The sequence below is a fragment of the Drosophila navojoa genome, chromosome X (genome assembly GCF_054131105.1).
Source record: "Drosophila navojoa isolate 15081-1374.11 chromosome X, UAZ_NAV_1.0, whole genome shotgun sequence".
NCBI classification, from domain to species: Eukaryota; Metazoa; Arthropoda; class Insecta; order Diptera; family Drosophilidae; genus Drosophila; species Drosophila navojoa.
In genome coordinates this window covers 29,912,249-29,934,916 of record NC_142895.1, presented here as the reverse complement: position 1 = coordinate 29,934,916, position 22,668 = coordinate 29,912,249, and the positions used below count along the sequence as shown (strand labels likewise).

Sequence of the window (22,668 nt, the reverse complement as noted above, 5' to 3'; positions counted from 1 at the left end):
AAAAAAAAAAAAAAAAAAAAAAACACACACACACACACGCACACACTTGAAATTCAGCCAGTCACAGATCATTTCTTCTTTGTGTGTGTCTGTGTGTGTGAGTGTGCCCATGCCTGGGGTCAACATTTAACAAAATCTTCTCAAGCATATTGGCGCTTAGCTTGCGGTTTTACATGGTGCAATTTTTTAGGCAGATCATATCTTAGAATATTGGAGTTTGGCTTTAATAAATGTCAATAACAAAATCTATAAATATATGGCACATTTGCTACGAATTTCCTCTATTTGCCTGTACCAAGGTAAAAACTAAATATACACGATTTGGTTGAAGTACATATAATAAAATACTAATTATAATACAGCGATCAATAGGCAACATATTCACAACATATCATATTCTTTATAAGGCTTAAGCTCGAGTATACATCATAGCCATAAATCATGGTGTTGAATTTGAGCTCTTAATTAAACAAATTTATATTATTATTACATAATGAATAAAATATTAAGTACCATTTTTTAGCTTTAAAATGTATACACCTTTTTGTTTCTATTTGTTGTGCATGTAGTCGTCGTATTCAATAAGAAATTTAGACACTTAATACTTATGTTCGATAATATAATGAGTAAATCATAAAACTTAATATTTTATTATTAAAGTCTCGAGCCTTAAAAAATAGAAGTTTGGTTAATAAGTGAGTAGTTTCGCAAGTCAAAACATTATAGATCTTTTTTTAACCTTAGTAGTATTCCAAATTCCTAAAACTATACACATACTTACATGTGCGTATGTCTTCTGTCAATGCTATGCAAAGCCTAAGTAATCATAATAAATGAAGTACAAAATGCAAAATTGGAGACATACATACATATGTCAAGGGTCTGAAAATAAAAGATCGTTGACATTAATGTAACCTTTATAATAATATAATAATACCCACTCTCTCTCTCTATGCTGCCTTTTTAGCTTCTTTCATTTAGCTGAAATTGTTTTGATTTACATGCAAACGATATAAAATTGATCAGTATACAAGCATACATACATATTTAATTACAAGCTACAAAATTTTCCATGGGCAACGTGTGAACAGGAAAACCCACGAAGGTAAAGAACCCAAAGCAAATACATGTCTCAGAATAACAATAACAACTAGCGAGAGATGGCGACAGCGAATGAGAGAGGGACAGAGAGTGTGGAAAACTGTCCACACATCAAATGCAACCATATACACACATGCATATATGCTTGCATGCACATATATGTACATACATATGTACACCTCTATATATGTATGTATGTATTAGATTATGAAACGGATTTTCAGTTCGGTTTCAGTTTCGATTTCGGTTCGAATTCGATTTCTGTTTTTTCCGCTGTGTGTCTGACAAAAGATAAGGTTAATCAAGGGGAGCGACTGCATCGACTCCATTTCCATATTAACATAATCAATGAAGTATTAAAATGTTGCCCAGTGTGCGTGCGTGTGTGCGCCCAAGAATAAAAAGGCCCTCGGAAGGGCTACTATCTTTCATTAAGCGAGCCGGGGCAACACTCTAAAATGGGCATAGTTAATTCTTGAATGCACTTACCGAACATTTTCAATCAGCAGCCAAAGCAACAGTTAGGCAATTGTGTGACCCCCTACCGATGAGAGCGGTTCCGTTTCGTTTCTCTAAGCAACAGTAAAGCCTTCGCACACACACACACACACACACATAGACAGAGACAGACAGACACAGGCGAGCGATCACGACGAAATGATATTCGAGTAAAATGTGTACAGATTGCAGCCAAGTGAAGTGACAAATTGAACGGAGTGCGGCACTCTGGTTGCCTGACTTGGTGCACGTGAAGCGTTTTTCAAATGTTCGAGTCTCTACGGTTCTAAAGGATAACGCAACAGGAGTTCGTTCAGCGCATATCAATTGCTGTGCGAAGGAAACGTTTAGCCTTAAACACTTAAAAACGCCTTCCCAGCACATTCAAAAAAAAAAAAAAAAAAAAAAAAAAAAAAAAAATATATATATATTAGTAATAATAATAGTAATGAAAAAAAAAAAAAATAAAAAAAAAAAACGAAATACACAAAAGTCAAGTATTATTCTTATCTGCTGGCACATAAAGTGCCAAAAATTATGGCAAGAGGAAATTGGAGCCGCCGACGCGACGTCAACAGCGCTGTCAGCGTCAATGTCAGAGTGCGAGACGAGCTGAGGGAGAGAAAGAAGAGACCAGAAGGCGACCAGAGACGAGCTGAGAAGACGGGAGTAGCCAGAGTCTACGCTCCCTGCATACAAGCACTACCGCAACACATCAGCGGATGAGGCACTTTAAAATGTGCTTCATTGCATGGACTATCATCAGACATGCTGAGCGCATCTGCAGAGAGCCTCGATGTGCCGCACTATTTGAGTTTATTATTGCCTTCATACGCCAATATGTTACATCTTAATGCGTAAATGTTGAGCAGAACCTGAAACATTTGCATTTCCGCTCTAGATCCATTCCACCCTAGCCGTGCCAACTGCCTCATGCTACAGCTCGAGAGTATGCTGCACATTAAATAATATTGCTGCGCTGAAGCGTAGGCTACACTCTTAATAGTTGGCAGTTCAATCAGCACAAAGATGTGAAGAAAATATGATTTAGAAAATGTTAAAATCAATTAAAATATTTAAATATTAACACCATTGTTGAGTGATTGGTATAGAGCTGATGACTCATCTTTACTTTGCGGCTAAAAGATCAGCAAAACTGCAATTCGAATTTAAAATTGAATTTAAGCAAGTTGGCAGCTCTGCAGGGGAAATCAGCTGTTCCGTTTTGTACATTGTACAAGGCACTTTAGTTAAATTAAAATAAATATGTGTGCCATTTTGTGCACTCGAAAACAGTGCAATGCGTACGCTCTTGTACAAAACAGTTGACAGATTTGACGGATTTCATGGAACTCAAGCAGCATGTAGAACCGACGCGTGACGACATCTTGGACCAGCTCCGAAAGGTATTGGAATTGCCAATTGCTTTTAGTGTTATCACATCGCTTTTGTTTGTTATTTTGCTGTTGCAGCGCGAATTGTACGTGCCGAATGCGGAGTGCTTGGCAATGGAACAGCTGCTGCATATCTACAACTCTTTCATCATACCGCATCCGCAACGGGAGCGGCGTGAGCGACGGCGCACGCAGACTGAGACGCAGCCAAAGCCCGCCAATCGATGCGCGCCTGAGGAATTTGAACAGCTGATGAAGCGCTCCAATGGTCCAGTGGTCTGCGTGGCCAGTGAGAAACGTCCCATCGAACTAGCCACAGGATCCCCTGGGCACCTGCTCAACTGCCCACGAAAGCGTATCAAAATTGAGCTGAAACAGTGACCTCACCCCTCCTCCATTCTCGCATGTGACTCAGTCGACGGCTTATCAGTTGTGCTGCTCAAATAGTTTTGACCACGATGCAAGTGAGAGACGGGAAACCAAAGTTGTGCCTTAGAGCTGTAGCTGCGAAGTTTATTGAATTGCAGGATACAGGTGTCCTTAGATCCATACATACATAGTATGTATGTATGTACGTTAGCAGTACGCCGTTTTAACATAGTCTAAAGATTGAAATTGATTCTAGCTTTACCAAAGACCCTAAAGTACAAGTGATACAAAATATACTTGGTTAATTTTATACCTTCTCGAGGTAGTTTATTGTATTTGTATTCCAAAAATATAGTCAAAAGTTTCTTTAGTCCACACATATGAGTAGCTTAAAATATCCGCGAAATGGGCTGCAGAGAGGTGCTGCTTTATTTTTCGCACCTGTGCACACATACTATATGGATATACATACATATGTATGTATGTACATACATGTATAGCTTAGTTTACTGCGCTCATGGCATTTGCAGCATAGAGCCAGTGTGTGCCAAAATGAAACGGATGCAACGATGCTCATTGCGCACACACAGCAATGAGCGGGACAGAGCGAGAGCCGCTGTCACATTCACACAATTTATGCATGTGTTATAAATGTATGTATAAAAGTAGTTTTTATTTTTTCGGCAGGAAATGATTTTGTTTTCGAGAGTTATACAAATGGCTGGTTAATCTTACCTTATTGTATAGAGACATGTTCACCCTAATGTTTATTTAAGATTAAGTTAATTTAAATATAAAATATAAATGCAATTTTTGTTCTACAAATGGATTAAATGTAAAATTTTCGGGACAAATGATATCAGACCTAGAGCTCGTACACTTACATACATAAATAATTAATAGCTATCGAGTCTCAAGTAATTATGTCTGCATTGAGGACTTGAACGAAAATATGCCTGATCAACTAGGCTTTTAGAAAATAAACATATACATATAAATTTACAGGGGTCAAACAAATACATATGTATATACAGTCCGTTTACGAGCTATAGCTAAAATCAGGAAGGGCTTAAAACAATTTATTTTTTGGCATCGATTTGACAAAAAAAATGTCTAAAATTATATCATATAAAGCCTTATCTTATGATGTTCGTTTACTCCTAGTCCATAAATTCATCTTCGTCGTCGTCGTCCTCATCATCGTTACGTGCGTTCACATTGTTGTTGCCTAGCTGCCTGCCACGGGACGGGGTACGTCTCGGATATGAGGCCGGACTGGACGCAGTGCGGTGCGCATTGCGAAGCCTGCCGGTGGGCCGATAGTACATGCTGGATTGAAGAAAGTCAAATGCCTCGTCCTCGTCAGCACCTTCCAGAGAGTCCTCAATGGTTCGGGAGTAGTCCTCGATTTCTTCGTCAAACAAATGCGGGGCGCCGTTGGCAAAGGAGGCAAAGCGCATCGGATCACGTAGGGCGCTGATAACACTCCATTGGCGGCAATTCGGGCTGTTCACGTAGTCGCGCAGCTCGGCCAGCGAACGGGCTGTCTCACTCACGGCCTGCTCATAGTACTCCTCCTGGGTGAGTAGGCGGCGTTTGGGCGGAAAGCGTCGCTTGTAAAAACTGCGCACGTACTGCAGCACCGAATTTGGACAATAATGGGCTGAGCAGACGAGCACCAGGAGGACAACGCACGCACTAGTATGCCAGCTGCTGAAGTAGACGATGGCAGAGCCAACTGCCTGTAGAACCCACATAATAATGTTTTGTGAGCGCGGATTCCTGGGCGGTCCGATGCGATAGCAGACGAGAAACGATATTAGGCCAGTAATCACCAGATACCAAAGCACATATTCGCGATAGGTGATTAATATGACACGTATGTTGTCCGATAGTTGTTTGAGAATGTAAAAGCCGATGGTCCACCCTCCGATTAGTACGCCGTACATCATTGGACGGCGAGGAAAGAACTTCGACGTTACGGCGATGATGACCAATAGCGAGGCGCAAATCCCAAGCACCATACCCGCCATATAATAAAAGAGACTGTTCTTCGCCAAGCGGCCCGCACTCCAGAACAGAGCCATGCCGAGACACAATTGTAGGAGGCGCCATATATCCAGTTGTGCGTGTTTGACGATTATATTGTACGGCTGCTTGGAGGATATGCCGATGCATTGCTGTTCGAATGGCGATAGTTGGATATTTTGCCGCTTCTGTGAGAAAAGCGTGAAGCTGAACAGCGAACGCTTTTCAGTGTAATGGTCAAGGACTTCTTCGGGCGTCCGCCCGCCATATTCGGAGTAGTCATCGCTGGCTATAGAGAGCACCAGTTCCACAGTCTCAAATAGGCTTAAAAGTGAGCGAGGTTTACCCGGATAACAGAATGTTCGCAGCACATTGTTTCCATAGCTGTTTGCAGTTATTTCATTTGAAGTGCCGACAGCGAGATACACGGTATCAGTTATAAGCCGACCGGCAGATGCCGGCTTGAAAGATAATAGAACTAAGAGTCCTATTAATTGTAAGTAACTCATAGTTGTTTAGACTGAGAAATCGCAGCTTTATATATTCCGATTCGCTCTGAATTTTTTCAGAGTTCATTTACGTACACACACCAAAAACAAATAAATAATAATTTATACTGAGGCAGCTTTCTCAAAGCGATAAACGAGCTGTACTACTGTGGTTTGAAACAAGCTGTACATTTTGATAATAAATATGACAAAATTCTTCACTAAGGACTCATGTTTATTTCGTTTGTATACTATGCGAAATATGACGCAATATATTCTTTTTTTTTTTTATAATTATTGTATGTATTTACATTCATAAATACATTTATATTTGTATTATTATCTAATGTTTATAGTACTGCATACCAGCCTCGTGTGTGATTGTCGATAGTTTATGGCGGCAAGTCGATAGAGAGAGAGGAACTAATATCGATATTAATTCAGAATTCGGGCAATCGATATGAAGAAAATAAGTGATTGTCGACTTGATTCACATCTCTAAGCAGCGGCACTGGTTAAGAGCTAAGCGACGATTCCACAATCTTTATTTTCGCCACACTCCAAATAAAAAAGGTAATCAAATTGCTGCAAAAAGGATGTTTTCAATGAGAAAATAGAACAGCATGCAGGCTGCATTCCGTGGTGCTCTCACAGTGTTTAGTTAACTAAATGCTTGTCACTTGTCGCCTGTGGCCTAACCTACAAAGTTACATAATTTGTATATATTTTATTTTGTAAGCAGTTAACTGTTTTGTTAGGCTGAGTGAGTTAACTTACCAATTGACTCTAATACCCTTTATTTTACTTTTTCAGAACAAAATGTCGTTCGTGAGAAACGCTCGTTTGTTGGCCATGCGCGGCGCTCGTCTCGGCCAGAATCGCTCCTACTCAGACGACATGAAGCTGACATTCGCTGCTGCTAACAAGACCTTCTTCGACGCCGCAGTTGTGCGACAAATCGATGTGCCCTCTTTCAGCGGCTCCTTCGGCATTCTGGCCAAGCATGTGCCCACATTGGGTAAGCATGATTCGTTGTTGCTATTCATCAATCCAACGTAAATCAATCATCAATCTCCTGGCCGTTCTGCCCATAGCTGTGCTGAAACCCGGTGTTGTCCAGGTGACCGACAACGACGGCAAAGTCACAAAGTACTTTGTCTCCAGTGGCTCAGTGACCGTCAATGAGGACTCCTCCGTGCAGGTGCTCGCCGAGGAGGCACACAACATTGAGGACATCGATGTCAGCGAGGCCAGGCAGTTGCTTTCCAAATACCAGTCTGAGCTGAGCTCTGCTGGAAGCGACAAGGTGAGGGGTTCTTCATTGCACTTGAAAATGAGTAAATAAGAAACGTCGACAACTAACTCTTTAATTCGCATTGCAGGCCAAGGCAGAAGCTGCCATTGCCGTGGAAGTTGCTGAAGCGCTAGTCAAAGCTGCCGAATAACTCTAAAAAATCTTTAAACAACTTTAATAACATTAAACAACGGAATCCGCAACAACAACAACAACAACAACATCAACATCAACAGCTTACAATTGTGTTTAAAATAATTAAAGCAAAACAAATTTGTCGTCGTTAGCGTCGTTCGCATGCCCCAACAAATTTGTTATGAAACAATAAAATAAGCGAATACGTATAATATAATCGTAAAGCAAAAGCTGACCAGCAACAACAACAGCACAGCCCAACATAAACCACATTTTTTTGTTTGTTTGTTTGTTTTTTTTTTTTTGTTTTTTGTTTTTGTTCGCGTGCTCAAACATTTGTAAAGCCCCGCCAAAGATAAAAGAAAATGTGAAATTTAACAGTTTATTTATGCAAATGCGTCAGATTATTATCTATTGTTATTCGCGCAGGCGCAACAGCTGGCGTTGCAACTAAGCCATTGGCGATAACGCGAAGGTCAAGTTTAGAGTGGGCTCCAGTGATATAACTGATTTATTTTTTCTTTAGTTAGCCCACTTCCCGCGCGTTGTATGTGTGTGCGGGGCGGCAGGTGTGGAGTGCGAGTGCGTTGATATTTACAGAATTGCAATACATATTCAAGATTCGTTCTAGTTGCTTGAGTACCTAGCAACGATTTCATTCTGATGCTCATAAAACTTTATAGCTGCAGTCATCAGGCAGCCCAATATGGAATTGGATTTGTATTGAAATATATATATATATATATATATATATATATATATATATATATATATATATATATATATATATATATATATATATATATATATATATATATATATCAACTACATATATATGTAGTATTTTCGCTGAATATGCAAATTTCAGTTATCAGATTTAGCTTTGGTCAATCTTCAAAGAGTTACGAATGTATTTAACAGTCGGTTTATTTTCTATTTTCTCTTTTTAACAAACAAAAAATATATCTATTATATAAAAAAAAATTAAAATAATTTATGGCGTCGATCAGAAGAGTTTTGAGGGCATAAAGAAGCTAGGTCGATAGGTCGATAGAAGTCATAGAATTGGAGGTCTTTGATGTATCCCCACATTCTGAAACATGTGGTGTTGGTGCTGGTGCTTGTGATGGTGGATGCCTCCCGTGGTGCTGCGGTGCAGCTGTGCTCTTAGGTGTTGGAAATTGATAACTATTTAAAGCTGAGGCGGGCCATAGCTCGGGGCGGGTGCATGGCCGATGGGCAATGGTGCCTCCTCGACCGGCGCGGGGATGCTCAAGACTGAGCCTTGGTTAAAGGTTGGACCGGGTGCGGGCTCTGGCACGCTCAGCACGGGTGATGGGGCCGGGAGCGGAGCGCTGTACTGAATCGGGGCAGGAGCAGTGTATTGAGTCTGAACCTGAACGGGAGCGCTGTACTGAATGGGTGCAGGTGCTGGGGCATTGTAAATGGGAAGAGGGGCGGGTGCGGGTGCTGGAACTGAGATGGGTGCACTGTAGATGGGAGCTGGCGCCGGTGCACTGTAGATTGGAGCTGGAGCTGGTGCAGGTGGACCGTAGATTGGAGCTGGAACTGGAGCAGGTACACTGTAAACTGGAGCTGGTGCAGGTGCACTGTAGATTGGAGCTGGTGCGGGTGCAGTGTAAATGGGAGCGGGAGCAGACAGCGAAGAATGCTCGTGAATGACACGCACCACCCTGGCAGGCGCCTGCACAGATGGGCCGACATGGATGTGGTGGCCATTATCGTGGTTCTCATGCAAAACCTTAATGATCTGTGGGCCACTCTCAACGATGGCTCCACCGATCAGAGGGCCAGACTCCTGATGTAAAACCTTGATCACTTTGACAGAGGCGGGTCCACCACCGCCATGGTAGATGGGAGCTGGGCCCAAGCCGCCGCCAGAGATCACCTTTACCTTGTACACCTGTGGTGCGGGTCCGTAGCCATAGCCGCCAGCATAGCCAGCACCGCCGGAGATACCACCTTGCTGATGAATGACTTTAACCACTTGTACGGGTCCATGCCCGTGCAAGCCACCGTGACCGCCACCGTGACCGCCACCGTGGCCGCCACCGTAGCCACCGTAGCCACCGCCATAGCCACCACCGTAACCGCCGTTACCGCCTCCCAGGCTGAGGCCCGACTTGATGCTGCCGCCACCACCACCGCCGCCGCCACCGCCACCTCCGAGCAGTCCCAGAAACCCGGCGTTTGCCACGGCAAAAAGCGCACTCAGACACACAAAGACCTAAAGCAGATCAGATTGAGTACACTTGGTAGGGCTGGTTGAGTATGTGGGATGCTTACCTTCATACTGACGACTATTCCTGCTTGGGATTGACGACTCTAATGCCAAATTCTACGCTATGTGTGCTCTTCAAACACGACTGATGTCAATCCATTGGCCATCGCTCGCTTTTATACGATTCCAAGACGTTGTAACGCACCAGCACGGCAGCAGCATCAGCAGCTGCTGTAACCAATGCTCATGATGAGCTTGATGCTACGAAATTAGCAAAGCAATTTCAGAGCGACGCAACGACGCATCCCAAGCTTTTGAGCTGGCCCAGCCCAGGTCCAAGCAGAGGCAATATCTTGAGGGCTGAGCCAGAGTTAAACAAAAGCATTTCATTAACATTTGCAATGGCCAGGGCCGCATCTCATAAATGGTCTTCATTATCACCATCATCATCTTTGCGCTCATCATAGCTAACATCATCATGATTCAGATCGTGATGATCGAAAATGATGCAAAGTCTGTTTATAAAGAAGCGGGCGCCGCCATCGCCGTCGTCGCCGCTTTCATTTTCATAAGGTCGCACCGCACCCAGTTGGTTCTTCATTTCCATTTCCAGCTCAATATCAATTTAAATTTTCATAACGTTGTCCGATTTCCAGTTTCCAGTTTCGTAAAGCCTTAACCTTAACGTAACGTTGCAACGTCTTTCGGTCTACTCTATGCATTTCCGAAATTCCGAAAGCGACCTCCTCCTAATTAGCATGAAAATGAAGCGACCGTGGAGGCTGTTGCCGTTGCCGTTGACGGCAACTGATAAGACGATGCCTCAAGTATGTGTCTCACACTTCCACTTTGTCTACATATCTCTCTCTCTCTCTCTCTCTCTCTCTCTCTCTCTCTTTGCCACTCTTTCATACTTCGTTTCTCTATGAATGGATTTGCATATGCGTATTGTTGGTGCTGCAGTGCCTCAAGCGGCGGCTCGCTGTCTAACGCGGCCCACGAGCCAATCGAACACTCTAAATCTAGTCTCAATTTCAAGCCAGCATTTCAAGGTGAATCGTTTGTGTTTGTCAACCCAAAGCCGACATCTCAGTTCCCCAGCGAACAGCTGGTTATGTAAAATTCCAAATCGACAAGCCAGTCATCTAATACACACAACTATTGTTTAATGGTCATAAACCGGCAAACAACATCAGTAATCGCTAATGTATGCCTGTCTGTGTCTGTGTGCGTGTGTTTGCGTGTGTGCATGTGTGAGCGCGAGTATGTTAAATGCGTCCCAATTAGTGTGAGAAACATAGATTACATCAAACATTTGAGGTATGCCTGGCAATTTTCGGCTGCTTTTAGTTATATATACAAAAAAAAAAATAAAAAATAAATAAATGTATGTAGAATAAAATATCCATGTCTACTTAATCTCTAAACTTTATTATAATTGGTATTATTGATCTGCTCTGCGAAATCATGCTAGATTGTGGGCAACTGTAGGGACCTTTTTTTTTTTTTTAAACCCTTCCATTGAGGATGTAATGTGATCCCTCGAGCTTGAAGTAAGTAACCTTACTATTTTCCTAGACAAATACTGTCAAAAGCCTCCGAAATTGTTTTGGAAGACTAGCTACCTTGAACAAGAACTCCAAAAGCAGTGGTTACGACGACATCATTATTGGGATTAGTAAAAGTGAAGATTTCCTTCCTCACTCGAGTTCAATACTATCTATTTCATATTTGTTTTGTCAAGATTTGTACATTCAAGGTGGTCTTCGTGTGTTTCTAATAAATATAAATATATATATGTAAATCATTAATCGAAAAACTTGTTAAGTTCCAGTAAAATATCGAAAACAGAATGTCACCCACCTTGTTCAGTTATCAATAATTTAGTAAGCAATTCGCATGTGTTGAAACACAAAGAATTTTTTGTCTTCTTCACTTTTAATGTATAACGATATATGTAAATGTCTAGAGCGAATCCTATGTTTTCGTTTAAAACTGGGTTTTTTGCATTTAATTTCAAGAATGTACATCTTCCTAGAGGACATTTTCGTTAAGCGAAATACGTGATTAAATATGATATTCTAATTTTTAGAGCTCGATAGTGAAGAATATTTTGGCGATAGTGAAGAACTTTTTTACAACAAGGGACATTGCGAACAGAGATAAACAAAGGCAATAAATATATCGTAGATACATTGCATGCTCCGGAAGAAGATTGCTGGCGAGAGCAACCTCTTTGGGACGAATCTCTCTCGATCTTAGCTATCAGTTGTTATTTGTTAGCTGTTGGGTTATACGCTCCTTAAGAGCATACTCATGATGAGATATGTTTGAACACACTACTATCACATTACCATTGACTTGGCACCAGTCTGTCGTAGTCCATCCAAAATTTTTAAGCACTCATTATCTTTGACTTTACAGATTTCGAATTTATTGACGTATTACATTAACACAAAAAATAAAAAAAAAAAATTGTTCGTAAAACTTTTGCAAGAATCTTGAAGCGTATTCGCCAAGTTGTTCGGTTAATTGGAGTAGGCTTATTTCTTGTGCTTCAGAATTCCACCGTAGGCGAGAGGAACATCGTAGGCGTGTCCAACGCGCAGCAAAGATGGAGATGCAACGTAGGCGGCGCGGTGCACGGGCAACACCGAGTGGACGACGGGCACGGAAACAGAGTCGACGACGGGCACATGACGAACCACGGGCACATTGCGGACCACGGGCACATGACGGACGACGGGCACTTGGGCGTAGCTTGTGCCATAGATGGCGCTGCTCTGGCCAAGAGCTAGGCAGGCGGCGAGCAGCAGACAGGCGAGGAAGAACTGCAAAAAGACGTCCAATGAATACTGTATGTATCCACTTGGCCATCAATCGATGATGGTTGGCTTACCTTCATGTTGATTGGATTACCGACTGATTTGTATTGAAGTGCTCCACCGATTGGTGGCTTTATATAGCGGCAGAAGCAGCCACCGCAGCATCAGCAACTGCCAGAGAACCTTGTGAAAAGTAGATCAGCAAAAACTGGCCGGAGACGTAAATAGAACGGCGGACGTAAAAAAAACCCAATCGAATCGAATGGCGTTATGTAAATTTTCGCTCATATAAAGGAAGGGATTTAGATGTTTGGCATTTTTATTGAAATTGTTGATACTTGTTAAATATCGCGCCGAATGACGTCCATCTGCCCCAATCGGCTTGATGAACGCCCCATTCAATTTGGCAGAACAATGAGAACTTGTTCCTGCACACAGCTTAGTACAATCACAATCTGGCTCCGGCTCCGGCTTCGGCTCCGTCTCTGTCTCCGGCTCGGGCGCCTTGATTAATTCTTTTCATTGTGTAAATTTATCGATCGTAGTTTATGGCAATAAACAATAGTTCGCTCAGACAACTCAAATGCTAATCAATGCCCTCAGCATTAGTTTAGCTTCCCCATATGGTTTCATGCTGCGTTTCCAAAACACTCAATAACAACATTTTTATTTTTATCTTTTTGTTACTTTTGCTTTTGGCGCTTCATTGTCTGACGTCTTTATGCTCCGTTTTCATTGAAGTCTCTCAGCCCCGAGTCTTCGGCAGTGTTGCCTAAAAGTTAGCCTGTAACCAGATAGTTATTCTACAAAATTCAATGTTTACATCTTCTTACAATAATCAAGACTCTATTTTTAATGACTGGCATGATTTCGAAATTCGTGCGATGAAAATATTGAAATAGTTTAAAATTTCGCCTCTTAAAAGAGTTCAACTAGGGTATCTGCTAGTCGTGCAACTGCCAGATTAAGCAATCTTATTTGTTTATATTAAATGGAATTTCAGATAAAACACAAATACAACGTATACACTAAACATTTAGGTTGGTTGCAAGTATTGCATACTTTCGATCGAGCTCGTACGGGAAGTCGCTTATCGTTTGCCATTTTTGGGCGGAATTTCTCTAGTTGATTGCTTTTTGTGTACCCATTGAAGCCATTGTGAATCGAGAATTCTGGGCATAATGATTTTGTTTCCATGCATGTAACGGATAGAAGGGGACGTGGCTTGGACCAAACCCCTATACATTCTGATATGTTTGATAATCCATAGTCGAGTCGTCATAAGTCGATTAAACTTTTTGAGTATATATCAACTATGTAATATATTAATTATCCTAAAGCAATCGCCTCTGTTTATACCCCTTTTCAGCCAAATTTAATAAATAAAGTTCAGGGTGGCTCTTAGTCGGGTTTTTCCATTTAGACAATCTCATATTTGTTTTCTAATGACATGAATGAAAGCATAGCCACAGCAAGTGGTTTTTACTTCACATGTGTGTTGACAAAAGATCTGTTCTATAATGCATAAACATAAATTAGAAATAAGAAATATCGACTCAATTTGTATTCGAAATAGATGCGTGAACTGAAACAAGTTTCTTGTATGTATGTATGCATGTATCTTGCATTAGTAAGAAATATTTCCAATTGCTTTAATGGACCTGGTTTGAAAATAAGTAAATTTTTCAAAAGATTTTGTGTAGAAGTATGGAGCTTGCTTAATCAAGTTTGATTGCTAAGATTAACAAAATAAATTAAAAACAAGTAAGAAAGCTCTAGTCGAGACTGCTCGACTACGAGATCCCACGCACACACACACACGCATATAAATAAATACACGCACACACATACACATACAAACAAACACACGCATACACACACGCTCACTTGTACAGGCGATTGTGCTTGGTGTGCGCTGCAGTGTTGGCAACATAATGAGAACTTATTTGTTGAATAATTTAATTTCTAGACGTACGATCGTAATGAAACTTTCAGAACGTAATCATAATGTTTAAATGTATGTGTATACTGAAGCACAAGTCTCTAGTATTTGATATACGACTTTTACAAAGATGAGGGTGAGGGGGTGGACTTAGGGGTGGTGGTAACAAAAGCGAAATTGTATAAAATTCATCTTAATATACATTTTAAATTTGGAGACTCTAGCTTGGAAGATGTAGGAGATATAATTATTTAAGTGATCTGCGATAAGTTTTTTTATCGATAAAAAATATCGGAATGAGTTATCGTTTTTTAGTGATAAACTCGATATGCGCGTGATATATACGGACATTTTAAAAAAAGTTGAAGTCTCTAGCTCTTATATCTTCTGAAATCGACGCGTTCAAACATACGGACGGACGGACGGACGGACGGACGGACAGACAAACGGACAGGGCTAAATCGACTCAGCTCGTCGCCCTGATCAAGAATATATATACTTTGTGGGGTCTGCCACGCCTCCTTCTGCCTGTTACATACATTTCAACAAAACCATTATACCCTGATTTCCCATTTTCAATGGGTTCAGGGTATAAAAAAACAAGTAAGAAAGCTCTAGTCGAGAGGGCTCGATTAGATACTACCCTGAACCAAACTAATAGAAAAGCACATTTGGTATGGTTCAAATTTCAATTTCGATGTATTTATAAATATAAATGAAATAGAAAACTCATTTAATTAAATATATAAAAATTTTGAAACAATTAAAAAAAAATAACTACGCTCTGGTTTTGAGCCCGAGACCTCGCGATCGAGCGCCGCGCCCTCTACCCACTACCTCTATTGGAATTTGCAATGTCAAAACTGAAATACAGTGTGCCACTAAAGTCACCGTACTCTTGTTGTATTTTCGCGAATCACCCTGAAACTTGGCCAAAATTTTTTTAAATTAAAAAAATTTAATGCAGGATTATAAACTAATATATTTTCTTCTAGATTATAAAAGAAAAACATTTACTTTTAATTTTAGTTCCATAATATTACAGCGAATGTAAACATACCCAAATATTTGCGTCAACAAAAGTCTACGTACTCTTATTTTCTTGCACTGTCTGGCGCCAGCGTTCTTCTTAGAAATAACGGGGGTTTTCGAAATATGTATGCAATAATGAGTAAATTCTTAATAGTTGGCGTGTTTTACTTGAGCTGGACAAAATATTTGAGTTTTGCAGTAAAAATGCCACGAAAAGAGTTATCGCTTGAAGATCGTGGAAAGATTTTGCATCTCCACACAAAGGAGCAAAAGTCGTATGCAGAGATAGCAGAAATCATGTCCAGAAGCAAGTCTACTATACAGACTGTCATTGGTAGATTCAAATATGAAGGGCGCATCAAAAACAACAAGAGATCTGGTCGGCCACCTGTACTATCCGATCGTGACAAGCGCACAATAAAGCATCTGGTGGACAAGGATCCTTTTTGTAGCGCAGTGCAGAATGCGTCAGAGCTGGGTCGAACAATTGACAAGGAAGTTCACCCGGAAACAGTCCGTAGAGCCATTAAAACCTATAACTTTAGGTCCAACACGCCTCGCAAGAAGCCTCTTATAAATTTAACAAACAGGAGAAAGCGCTTAGAGTTTGCCAAAGCCTATGTGGACAAACCAATGGACTTCTGGCGGAAGGTTATCTTCTCAGATGAGTCTAAATATAACATTTTTGGTTCAGATGGGCGTCTCCGCGTCTGGAGGAGACCAGGAGAAGCACTGAACCCCAAAAATACAATAAAAACCGTAAAACACTGCGGCGGAGGTAATATGGTTTGGGGTTGCATAGCTGCAGCAGGAGTCGGAAATTTGGAATTCATCGACGGAGTGATGGACCAATATGTGTACATTGATATTTAAAAAAAAAATTTAAAGAGCAGCGCCGAGAAACTTGGAATTGGGTCTGATTTCTGGTTTCAACAGGACAATGACCCTAAACATAAAGCAATTAATACTAGGTTGTATCTAGCGTACAACACTCCACATCTTTTAGAGACGCCGCCACAGAGCCCGGATATCAATCCAATCGAGCATGTTTGGAATATGCTCGAAAAAAAAATAAGGAAGCACCAAATAAGCAGCAAAAACCGCCTGCGAGAGGCATTACACCAGGAGTGGTGCGCGTTAGATCCCAAATATATCGAAAAATTGGTGCTTTCAATGCCAAATCGCCTCAGAGAGGTGATTAAGATGAAGGGTTATCCCACTAGATACTAAATTTGAAGTTTAATTGAAAAGATTGTTCCTTATAGTTAGTAAGTTTCTATTAGTTTGTAAGAGTACGTAGACTTTTGTTGACGCAGACATTGGAGTTCCTATTGTTTTTAATTAATATTATTATGTTAAGTTTGAAATTTCACTGTTTTTCTTTTTTAGTTTAGAAGAAAATATATTAGTTTATAATCCTGCATTAAATTTTTTTAATTTAAAAAATTTTTGGCCAAGTTTCAGGGTGATTCGCGAAAATACAACAAGAGTACGGTGACTTTAGTGGCACACTGTAGATTCACTGATGCAACGCCATCTAGCAGAACTAAACGAAACTAACTGCTGATGTGATTCTAAGAATGTGCTAGAAGATGTTTGAATGTATGTGTGCACACGTATAGGAAAACTGCTGTTGCTGCAGCACGTGCGTTTGTTAATTGGCCAAACATTTTGTTATTTTTGAACGTCGATTTCAGCATATGATCTACATATGTATTCTATTGAATAATTGACAAATTTGAAAAAATTAAAAATCATTCAGAATTAGCTACAGTGGCGTCTGCCTTGATTGATAATGTTTTTGATCGATAAAAAAATATCGGGAATAGTTATCGATTTTTAAAGATAAACTCGACATCCGCGCTGTATATATATTTAAAACAAAATTTCAATTCTTTTGCTTTTTATCTTCTGATAGCTGAGACTGAAGTCTTTATAGACTCCCCATGCAAAGTTGACTGGCCTATTCCTGAGGTTGAACCGGAGGACCTTATAGAAATAGCAGCGGAGGTTAAAATAACGAAAGCAGCAGGGTATGCCAGACATTGGATCTGCATCTTTCAAAGCGTTACCAGAAACTGTCTGGCTAACCCTAGCAAAAATCTTCAATAGCAAAAATCTTGCAACTTGGCCAATTTCCTACCCGATGGAAATGTGCTGTAGTTGTGCTTATCCCAAAGCCCGGTAAGCCAGAACAACAATTGAGTTCCTATAGGCCAATTATCCTGTTGCTGATACTCTCTAAGCTACTTGAAAGAGTAGTTTTACGTAGAGTGCTCCCTATACTGGCTGAAAAGGAACTAATACTGGATAATAACGCAAGCAGCTAAACCACAGGCTTGGACGACTGTACTGGCTTTTAGGGATTAAGTCTAAGCTTTCCCTTGAAAACAAAATTCTAATTTACAAGACTATGCTGACACCAATATGGACATATGGTCTACAAATTTGGGAGACGGCCAGCAATTCCAACGTGAGAATAATCCAAAACAGAGCACTAAGAATAATCACCAAGGCTCCGTTCTACATGAGGAACAGATACCACGCCAATCCACTCGCCATTAACCCCTTCGACAACAGTCAATATTTGCGTCGCTTGAGGAGACTACACCCACTTGACCTGCCCTTTAGAATAGATCATGTTATTTACATAACTAATCAAGTAGCGCCCTGAATGTGTACTATTTGTTCACCAGAGAAGAGATTATAAATAAAGAAATTAAAAAACAAAACAAAAACTGAGATCGAAGCATCCATCTGGGATAATTCAAAAGTAAAATCGCTAGGCCTATTGACTGTCACATGAAAAGATTATTGGTCCCATGGGCAAAGTTATTGGACATATTGGACTAGATATATCCTATCTTAAGGTTACCATTTGCTTAGACTGTTGATTTGTGATCTGGCTGGGTAGTTTTTATAATATCAAAAATGGTGTCAATTCTTCTCAACTAGGAAATGTGAGCTTTTTAAGGCCTATGGCCTTGGTTAAAAATGAACAATATTTCTATTCAAATACATTGCTAACATTTCTGTGAATACAGGTTTAAATTTTAAAAAGAGATACGCCCAAAAGGTAGTTGAAAAATCTGTTTCTATTGATTAGAAATAATACAGAAATACATGATCAATAGCGTGCCAAATTTACCGAATCTAAATGTAGGGTCACGAAGCCAATTCAAACTCATAGGCCTAGTATATTAAAGTCGTTTCTAAGCAGCTCATTAGAGTTTAATGAACATTTAGGTCTTTAAAAGGCGGGAGTTGCCTCCTGTATATGTATATGTATATGTATATGTATGTATATGTATTTACATATTGATGTAATAGTTTTCAAGCCCGCAGCGAAAATAGACTTTTGCGTGCGTCATTTAATCTGATAATAAATTAACATAATGAAGTGGGATGAATCAGAGTTGCCGAAAGGCTCGCCAGCTTCCAAATTTATGAGGTCAATATATGTATTTTACTAAGTTGTAGAATAATAGTGTACTCTCTTGCCATTTATTTAACGTGTACCAACATAATAATAAAATGATATTTAATAAATAACAAGTAAGAAGACTCTAGTCGAGACTGCTCGACTAGGAGATACCCTGAACCCTCCAAGCTGATATTCTCATTATTCTGCACTACTTTATGCACGCACACATACATAAACATGCATCCACCCTCACGCGCCCGCGCTCTGCTAACTGCGCAGTAAGCAGCGACTGCGCTTGGGCTGCGCTGCAGTGTGGGCAATAGTATGAGAATTTACTTGGTGAATAACTTCTTTTGTAAACACACGATCTTAATGAAATTTTCTGGGCGTAATTATATGGTCAAAATGTGTGTACATTTCAAAGAACAAGTCTCTAGTATTTCAAATACGTTTTTTACAAATTGGGGACGAAGGGGGCGTGGTATCCAAAATCTGTTGAAAACAAAATTTTTGTATTCATCATACGTATATACACAGTAAATCTGAAGTCTTCACGTTTAATAGTACTCCAATGAGGCTCAAAAAACAAAATCCATTTTTCGATTATTCTCGATAAAAAAGTTATCGGATGAGTTATCGAAAAAATAAAGCAAACTCGTACTGCGTATGGTATACACGAGTATGCACACATTTCAGCTCTCTAGCTCTTATATCTTCTGAGATCTCGGCGTTCATACGGACAGACAGACGGACGGACGAACGGACAGACGGACAGGGCTATATCGACTCAGCTTGTTGTGCTGATCAAGAATATATATACTTTATGGGGTCTGCGATGATTCCTTCTGCCTGGTAAATACTTTTACACAAAAACATTATACCCTGATTTCCCATTTTCAATGGGTTCAGGGTATAAAAATAGACATAAATGTCTCTGTTATCATATTCAAATCGCTATAAATTTTTAACTTTGGCTTGCGCTTTGTTGGTCTGTGGGTTATATAAGAAATTAGATTTCACATTCGTCGCCGAGACAATTGAATTTTGAAGATCGTTTAAGATTTTGTACGAGATTCGTAGGTGCTCCAGCACCAGCACCAGCACCAGCAGCCGCAGCGGCAGCAACACCATAACGACGCTATCTAAAATCAATTTGGAGTTACGCCAGCTGCTGTTGCTGCCGATGGTGCTGCTGCTGCAGCGACCCGCAGACGAGTTTCACCTTTGGCTTTGATGCTCGGCACACGGCGTAGCTCGGATCTACGCATTTGGCAACTAGCTTGACTGGAAATCAATTCAAGTGGCACAAGAGAGGTGGGAGCTCTTGTCTCTCCTGCGAACGCCCCCTTTGCCAGCGCTTTAGGCCGACATCGTTAGCTGCCCACTGCCAAGGGCAGGCAACGAAAGTCGTGCCATTATGATATAACAAGTTACAAAATATTTCTTTTTATGTATATATATTTATATATATTTATTTAATTATTAACAAATAATTTAACAATGACGGGTATACATGCACACACACATACACATTTCACTATATGTATATGTATAAATGTGAGCACACAAATATGCAATTAATGACTGCGCGATGAGTTAGCCTAGTAAAAAAAATAAAAAAAAAACAATTCATTTGGTCTAACTAAGCGAGATGAGTGCAGTGTCTACCAGCCGGCGGGCTGAGCGCTGCTCCAGCCACCACCGCCGCTGCTGCCGCCCAGTGAGGCACCTCCGTTGCTCCAGCCGCCACCGCCGCCGCCAGCTCGAAAATGCTGCTGCGGCTGCTGCTCTTGGACGCGCATCACCTTGAGCGTGCCTCGCTGCACGACATGCCCGCTCTTGAAGAAGGCACCCTGCGCTTGATCCGCGCGCATGATAATGGCCTTTCCCCTGTGCCCGAAGGTGTCGATCAGCTGGCTATTGATGGCATCCACGTTGCCATAGCCGCCGCCGCCTCCACCGCTTCCATAGAGTGCATCCTCCTGCAGCACGAGCTGAATGATCTGTGGCAGAATCGAGTTCAGCTGCTGGCTATTATAGGAGGCACTGCCGCCGCCATAGCTATGGCCGGCTGCATAGGATTGGCCATAGCTGCTGCCGCCGCTGTTGGCATGATAAGCTACCGGGGCAACGGGTGTCGCGTGCTCAATCACCTTGTACACCTGCTCGCCATAGGAACCCTGATTGTGTGCACTGGCATAGCCATGTCCATAGCCTTGACCGCCAACAGCGCCGCCTCCATTTCCATAGCCGTTGCCATTTTCCAGAATGACCTTGATCAGCTGAGTGGAGCCACCGCCGACGCCGTTGCCCCCAGCGTATGAATAGCCATGCCCATGGCCGCCACTGCCGCCTCCGCCATGTGCATAGGCATGTCCGTTTCCGTGAGCAGCTCCAGTGCTTGGATGCGCTATGACATTGTAGGTGGTCTTAGTGCCTCCACCAGCGCCACCTCCTCCGCCACCGCCCAGGAGTGACAAGAATGTGGCGTTACAGACGGCGAACGTGGCCAGTAGACAAACGAAGACCTGGGACGAGAGCAGAGCGATGCGTCAGTCATCGCCGCATTCGTTATCCAAAGAGCGGCTGCTAACTTACCTTCATGTCGGCTTTCTCTGAATCTTCCTCTCTCTCTCTCTCTTGACTTAAATGGCTGATATGCTCGAGCACCTGTGCGCGTCGAGCTGTTCCCGGTTAGCGAATGATGCTACTTTCGCGCTGCCGTTGAGCTTTTATACGGGTTCCGCAGCTACATAGTTCCCGTTATAGGGCCGTCCACAGTCTATCGTCCGGTGTCCGGAATCGGTTGCAGCAACACGCTGCTCACTACCCGCTGTTCGCTGCCCGCTGCCCGCTGCCCGTTGCTTGTTGTGCGCTGCTAAGATTTGTAAGCTCAGCGATGACGTCGTCGATGTAGAGCCGATAGACGATACGCATTCGAAGGGGAATGCAAATGGTAATTGGAAGATACGCGTAATGCGACGCAAGCCGAGACAAACCGATGCGACGCGACGCTCGGCTTCAAAGCCAAACTCAAAACATTTTGCTTAGTCCACTACTCATCTGAGCTCTCATAATTCACTTAAGATATTTGAAAAAAGCTACGAAGCAAAGACAACAAATGAATAGGAAATTGACTAGCTTGATAATACCCTGGCCATAATATACAGCATTTAAATACCATGTAGTATATACAGCTAGTTGTTAATTTGAAAGTTGTATTCGAAAATAATTTAGATAAGTTTGTTTCTATTCACAATTTATAGACTGTCAACCCGATCTTAGATAATATCCAAGGAGATACCCAATACATATCTGTATAAGGCAGCATTTTTGGTGCCAAACACAGGCACTTTAAGCACTTAGCAAATTTTTAAATACTCAAAGAGACCCTGGAAGAGCTTCTGGAATAAAAGAATCTCTTCCATGTACCCTGTATATATATGTAGATCTTTTATGCTATATATGTATGTATGTATATCGTAGCTCTATCTATCAAAATATGCATTATATAGCAATGTATACTGACTATGGAAATGGCTATGGAAACGTACGCATGTCATAAGTCAACGAACAAATATAGGGTATATTGAAATGAAGAAGAGCAACATAGTTTTGTTTTTTGTGTTGGCCGACTTTTCTCCCGCTCCTACGAATTTCATTATACAGGGTGTTTTAAATGTTAAGTGAGTATATTTCAGTTGAAAAATAGGTCAAACATTATATATTACATATCTCACATAATAAATAAAAGAAGCAGGTAAATATACAACATATATATGTACATATGTATCGAAATAGCGAAAAATAAATAGTTTTGCAAATTGCAAAACTAATGCAGTATTTTATATATTATTATAAAAGTTGTGACAATTTTAACCACTTACAGTAGAGGT

The 22,668-nt window shown here is 41.1% G+C and overlaps 6 protein-coding genes and 1 long non-coding RNA gene across 7 annotated transcripts; 3 read left to right on the top strand and 4 right to left on the bottom strand.

The window, feature by feature from the left end:
- Positions 1-2,809: 2,809 nt before the first annotated feature.
- Positions 2,810-5,318, top strand: LOC108655455 (uncharacterized). The gene is made up of 2 exons (XM_018107170.3): positions 2,810-3,005; positions 3,072-5,318. Exons 1-2 carry the CDS (start codon positions 2,946-2,948, stop codon positions 3,372-3,374), a joined length of 363 nt encoding a protein of 120 aa, XP_017962659.1. The 5' UTR covers positions 2,810-2,945; the 3' UTR covers positions 3,375-5,318.
- Nemp (Nuclear envelope integral membrane protein) lies at positions 4,017-6,101 on the bottom strand. Its single transcript, XM_018107147.3, has one exon. The coding sequence runs from the start codon at positions 5,897-5,899 to the stop codon at positions 4,523-4,525; it is 1,377 nt and encodes a 458-aa protein (XP_017962636.1). The 5' UTR covers positions 5,900-6,101; the 3' UTR covers positions 4,017-4,522.
- Positions 6,102-6,315: 214 nt separating this feature from the next.
- On the top strand, positions 6,316-7,505 carry ATPsyndelta (ATP synthase, delta subunit). Its single transcript, XM_018107167.3, has 4 exons — positions 6,316-6,451; positions 6,692-6,896; positions 6,973-7,184; positions 7,261-7,505. The coding sequence occupies exons 2-4, from the start codon at positions 6,698-6,700 to the stop codon at positions 7,321-7,323; spliced, it is 474 nt and encodes a 157-aa protein (XP_017962656.1). The 5' UTR covers positions 6,316-6,451; positions 6,692-6,697; the 3' UTR covers positions 7,324-7,505.
- A 711-nt stretch (positions 7,506-8,216) lies between these two features.
- LOC108655348 (uncharacterized) lies at positions 8,217-10,868 on the bottom strand. The gene is made up of 2 exons (XM_030390551.2): positions 9,615-10,868; positions 8,217-9,555 (listed from the first exon to the last, which is right to left on the bottom strand). Exons 1-2 carry the CDS (start codon positions 9,618-9,620, stop codon positions 8,500-8,502), a joined length of 1,062 nt encoding a protein of 353 aa, XP_030246411.1. The 5' UTR covers positions 9,621-10,868; the 3' UTR covers positions 8,217-8,499.
- A 1,086-nt stretch (positions 10,869-11,954) lies between these two features.
- On the bottom strand, positions 11,955-12,608 carry LOC108655457 (uncharacterized). The gene is made up of 2 exons (XM_018107172.3): positions 12,449-12,608; positions 11,955-12,380 (listed from the first exon to the last, which is right to left on the bottom strand). The coding sequence occupies exons 1-2, from the start codon at positions 12,452-12,454 to the stop codon at positions 12,093-12,095; spliced, it is 294 nt and encodes a 97-aa protein (XP_017962661.1). The 5' UTR covers positions 12,455-12,608; the 3' UTR covers positions 11,955-12,092.
- Positions 12,609-15,189: 2,581 nt separating this feature from the next.
- Positions 15,190-16,423, top strand: LOC149090810 (uncharacterized). Its single transcript, XR_016197499.1, has 2 exons — positions 15,190-15,893; positions 15,939-16,423. It is a non-coding gene; the product is annotated as an uncharacterized LOC149090810 (long non-coding RNA).
- A 3,789-nt stretch (positions 16,424-20,212) lies between these two features.
- Positions 20,213-21,898, bottom strand: LOC115565408 (uncharacterized). Its single transcript, XM_030390557.2, has 2 exons — positions 21,371-21,898; positions 20,213-21,300 (listed from the first exon to the last, which is right to left on the bottom strand). The coding sequence occupies exons 1-2, from the start codon at positions 21,374-21,376 to the stop codon at positions 20,437-20,439; spliced, it is 870 nt and encodes a 289-aa protein (XP_030246417.1). The 5' UTR covers positions 21,377-21,898; the 3' UTR covers positions 20,213-20,436.
- Positions 21,899-22,668: the final 770 nt, after the last annotated feature.